Below are 4,896 nucleotides of genomic sequence, written 5' to 3' on the forward strand. Positions count from 1 at the left end.
AGTCTGGCTATCCTGTTTGCCCGACCTTTTTCTTTCTGTGGGTCTACAAATCTTACTATCACAGTAGCCTTAGTGAGGCTCATAGGGCCTCATCAGGGAGCAGTCTTGCCTTCCACAGTGTAGTACAGAGTAGTTTTTTCCTTGTTGTCCTGACAGCCTTCAAGGACTTGTCTTTCCTGGTGCCATTGTGAGGCAGAGTTGGGCAGGTCTGAGTGTGCTAGCCTCTGTCCAGACTGTGGCAGTTTTCTTACTGTGTAGCCAACTTGGACCTAGACCTCATGGTGAGTGAAGCAACTTTCATAGTCTGTCTCATTCCTCCCCCCCCCCCATTAAGGTAAAGGGTTAGTATTACCATTTCTTCAGATGGGCTAAGGTCACATGGCAGTAAAACTGATGAAGCTGGAGTCCCCTTCTTTGAAGGTCTTGTGAACATCTTCCCAAGCCTGGGAGTGAGTGGCATCTTGGATACTTCAAGATCAACAAAGGCACCTTAATGAGGGGCTTCTGGTGCTGTGACTCTGACCTCGTATGTGAGGCTCACACGTAACCTCAGGCCAGTGGAGCATAATAAGGATTTTGACTTTCACTCACGGAAGAGCAAAGTAGCCATGCAAAGAATTTGTAATGTGACATCTCTCTTTACCCTGTGTTTTAGTCTGTGTACTAGTATGAGAAATATTGCACACTTCCTGAGGCTGTTGTCAGACTTCACTGTGCTGTTTGCCAAGTTTCTGTTCCTTCTGGATGAGAGTTCAGAGAGTTCTTTGGGACCTTCAGGGAGTCAGTGACTTGAAAACCCTAATGCCAATAGCGGAGCAGTTCCCAGATGACAAAAGACTTTACCTAAGAGGTCTGTGAGGCCTTGGAAGAGGCTTGCTTGGCTCTTCACATTCTGACTCTGAGGATACTGCTCAGGTCTCCTCATGTGTTTGGGGTTGCATGACCTCCACTCTTACTGCAGCTCAAATCTGAAGTCTCTAGAGATGCATTTCCCACTCCTGACAGGAGGGTCCGGATGCACAGGCCATTGTTGGCCAGTGCTGGATAACAAGGAACTTCTGAGGACTTGGAACAAGTACGGTCTAAAGATGAGCAGCGCCACCCTCCCTGCCTGCACTTCTCTATCTCTTGGACTGTTAGATCCACCACTGCCAACACCTCGGTGGCTAAAGGCAACACCTCTAACCTCTGCCTCTGAGTCTGCTTTTCCTTGTCTGTAAATGGGAGAATGAGCAGAATGCCTGCTCCAAGGGATTGGCATGAGGAGTGGATCAGGTAGTAGACGATAATGGGTGGGAGCACACAGTAGGTTTCTGTGAGGGCATTTAGAGCAGGAGGCTTGAAAAGTCTTAGGTGATAGATCACTTGGGTTTAGTTTTTCTAGCAGACGTTCTTGCAAAAGTGGAAAAACTATAGACAATTAATTACCTGAGGTTCTGGTTTCCCTTCTGGTTAGATTATCCAGCAAGAGGAAGGCCCAGGCATAAAACTACCAGTTCCTAGTATATGCTTGGCCACCATCTGCACCTTGAGTTCACAGGGTGCAGACCAAGGGGCCATCCCTGTCTAATGACCTAATCACTGTCCTTTCCTCCCTGCAGGTATAGCCTTCACAGATCTCCCGGTAAGTACTGCTGATGGGTTTTCCTTCTGGACTCGAGGGCTGCCCGGAATGGGTGGGGATACCTGCAAGTGCAGGGTGTGGAGTCTGGCCCTTTCCTTAAGCAGGGATGTGTGATGTGCTGCCAGCTTGAGGGTGCCAGTGGGGGTTACCTTCTGGCTGTCCTCTCTCTTCAGCAAGGCCTGGTGTTCCTCCATGTCTCTTAGCAGGTGACAGAAATTTGTGGCATTCTCTAAGGCAGTTGTTGTGAGTGGGGGTAATGGAATGGTGGTGGAATCAGGGTAACTCCATGGCACAGGCTGGCCTGTGACTTCAGCCACAGAGCTGGGAGTGGCATATAGGGATTGCTCCTGAGCTTCTAGGAATCAGGTCCTTATCCAGGCCATCAGAGATCCCTGAGGAAAGTCAGCACCCCTGGAAACCTAGCATGCTACCATTCGGGGTTCCCCTAAGCCTGGATGAGTTGCATAGGTTTTTCTCTTAGAAAGAATGTTTTCTGTCAGCTGAGTTTGGTCCTTTCCCTCCTTCTCTACCCTATTATTTGACTGAGTTGTACGGGCACCGTCACATGCAACCTTTACCCTGAATGTTGGGAGCCTGCATGGGTCTCTGTGACTTTATTATCCTGGATGTCCTACTTTGCCCCAGGAAGTGCATTTGTAATATAAGGGACCTCGGAATCTTAACTGCAGTACCATAGTTATGTTTAACTTCCTGTTATGTATCAGAATCCTTCCTTCCTACCTGGAAGCCCCAGAAAGGGGCTGTTGTCCTAGGCAAGGGGGGCAGACTCAGAAGAATTCTGACTCTGACTGCTGAAGCTTCTAGGTGTGGAGACATGACATGAAATGAACAGCCGTGAGTGTGGACGGTGTGCTGCCACATGCTGGGAAGGCTGGGAAATGTCCCTGTGGGAGGAAAAGAAAGGAAGCAGAAAGTCTGTAGGTTTAGACCTCGTGGTGGGCTGAACCTCATGTGCCCAGAAAAAACATATGAGGTACTTGTGAAGGACCCATCACCTGAGCGCGGAAGGTGAAAAGGGCTCAGGGGAGCCGAAGGTGGTGGTGCACACCTGTAATCCTAGCATTTAGGAGGTGAAGGCAGCTGGGTCAGTCAAGGTCATCAACTGCATAGTGAGTTTGAGGCCAAATAGGCTGGATGAGACCCCATCTTTAAAAACAGAGTGGGTAGGGGTTCCTGGGAAAATGGTGTTTGGTGGCATGGGGAAGCGGGGGTAAAGCTTTGGACTTGGGCAGTAGGAGCCCAAGAGGCATTGAGTGAGGCTGTGACCTGACTACAGCTGGTCGTGGTAAGTGGGTAGTAAACACAGCGCTCCATATATCACTGACTAGAAGGCCTCTGCCAAGTAAGCCTCTGACCGGAAGAGGGGCAGCCTCTGTCTCCATTACCAGCTCTAGAAGCAACTCACCAAATCATTTGCCTGCTCTCATCTCTGCTCCTCGTTTCCTACGTCATCCCTCCCCTCATGTACCTCTTTTTGGTGTCCAGGGACATCCTTGACCCTGCCTCTCTTTCCAGGGAAGCCATAGGCCACCCCATGGCACATTTTTATTTGTATGTGTGTAGTGGTCTGCAGTCCTGTCTGATACTGTGTGTCTTGGCCAAAGGCCTGGGGGACATAGTGACCTTTGGTGCAAAAACAGGAAACTTTTCCTTATTGAACCTTGCTTGCTTTTCTTTTTCTTCTCCCTTCAAGCTTTTGGGGATAGCTTTTCTGCTAGGGAGGTAGGCAGAATGTGATTGATCCCTGCTGTCCTCAGGGGCCTGACTGACATCCATTCTCCTCCTCAGGCCAACCTCTACCCCACCGTAGGCCTGCAGACACCTGGGGAGATTGTGGATGCCAACTTTGGGCAGCAGCCATTCCTGTTCGACATTGAGGACTATATGCGGGAGTGGCGTGCCAAAGTCCAGGGCACTGTCCACGGCTTTCCCATCAGTGCCCGGCTTGGCGAGTGGCAGGCGGTGCTGCAGAAGTGAGTGCTATCCTCCCTCCCCTAGGCCTTATGGTCCTAGAGATCTATGCAGTATTATTGCAAATGCTGCTAACAGTTCCATCTGTAGGGCGTGTTTCTGGGGACACTGGCGGACGACTCAGCTGCTGCTGTTCCCCTCTCGTCAGTGGACCCCCTCTTTGTGCTGTGGAACTGCTCCTAGTTAACCCTTGCCTGGGCTGGAGAGTGGCTCAGTGGTTAGGAGCACACAGGACTCTTGTAGAAGACCTGAGTTCAGTTCCCAGCACGTGTCAGGTGGCTGACAGCCACTTGTAACTCCAGCTCTGGGGGATCTGACATCTTCAGCTTTTCTCAGTTTGCACAAACCCACATGTGTACTGCATTCAAATTATACATATAATAAAAATAATAACAATTCAAAAAAAAAGCCTTCCTCTCAGACAATTTACAAGGCTCCTATGTGTAAGATCACCAGCCCAATATAGGTATGTTGGCACATGCCTTTAGTCCCAACACTCGGGAGGCAGAGGCAGGCATATCTGTGAGTTTGAGGCTAGCCTGGTCTATAGAGCAAGTCCCAGCATAACCAGGATTACATAGAAACACCTTGTCTTGAAAAACCATTAAAAAAATTCATATTGGGGCTGGAGAGATGGCTCAGTGGTTAAGAGCATTGCCTGCTCTTCCAAAGGTCCTGAGTTCAATTCCCAGCAACCACATGGTGGCTCATAGCCATCTGGAATGAGGTCTGGTGCCCTCTTCTGGCCTGCAGACATACACACAGACAGAATATTGTATACATAATAAATAAATATTTTAAAAAATTCATATTGCCATACTTTGGTTGAGATGACTTCACAGGGTCAGTATCCACCTCAGTATTCCTGTGTCCATGGCAGAGTGGTATCAGGAAGTCTTCCTTAGGATCAGCCTAGCAGGCTCCTTGGCTAATTAGTGTCTAAATTGTCTTGGAGGCTAGTGTTGCTGAGATCCAAAAGGGGCCCCAGTCTGGGTCTTTATTTCACTAGCCAGCTGCATGCCTGGGAGAAGCAATGGCCTTTAATCATCCACCTGTTAGGAGGTGGATGTGAGCTCGGTTCTCAAGAGTGGGCAAGGACTTGGCTTCTGCTAACCCTGATTATTGTTCTGCAAAGGCACCAGGGGACCAGGGGTAGGATTTCTCATGCAGTCTCAAGTGGTCCCCAGCACCACCCTGCCCCACCCTGTCTCCTTGGTTCACTTTCTCTCGTGGTCCAGAGCTTTCTATATGCTAGGAAAGCACTGTCACTGAGCCATATC

The 4,896-nt window shown here is 49.5% G+C and overlaps 1 protein-coding gene across 1 annotated transcript in view; it reads left to right on the top strand.

Moving 5' to 3' along the window:
• The window catches only part of Ranbp10 (RAN binding protein 10), a 60,365-nt gene that overhangs the window by 47,941 nt on the left and 7,528 nt on the right, over positions 1 to 4,896 (top strand). The window contains exons 5-6 of the mRNA XM_005345453.2: positions 1,602 to 1,624; positions 3,434 to 3,618. Coding sequence (XP_005345510.1) covers positions 1,602 to 1,624; positions 3,434 to 3,618 — 208 coding nt within the window. The remainder of the gene's footprint in view (positions 1 to 1,601; positions 1,625 to 3,433; positions 3,619 to 4,896) is intronic.

Source organism: Microtus ochrogaster, chromosome 4, assembly GCF_000317375.1.
Source record: "Microtus ochrogaster isolate Prairie Vole_2 chromosome 4, MicOch1.0, whole genome shotgun sequence".
NCBI classification, from domain to species: Eukaryota; Metazoa; Chordata; class Mammalia; order Rodentia; family Cricetidae; genus Microtus; species Microtus ochrogaster.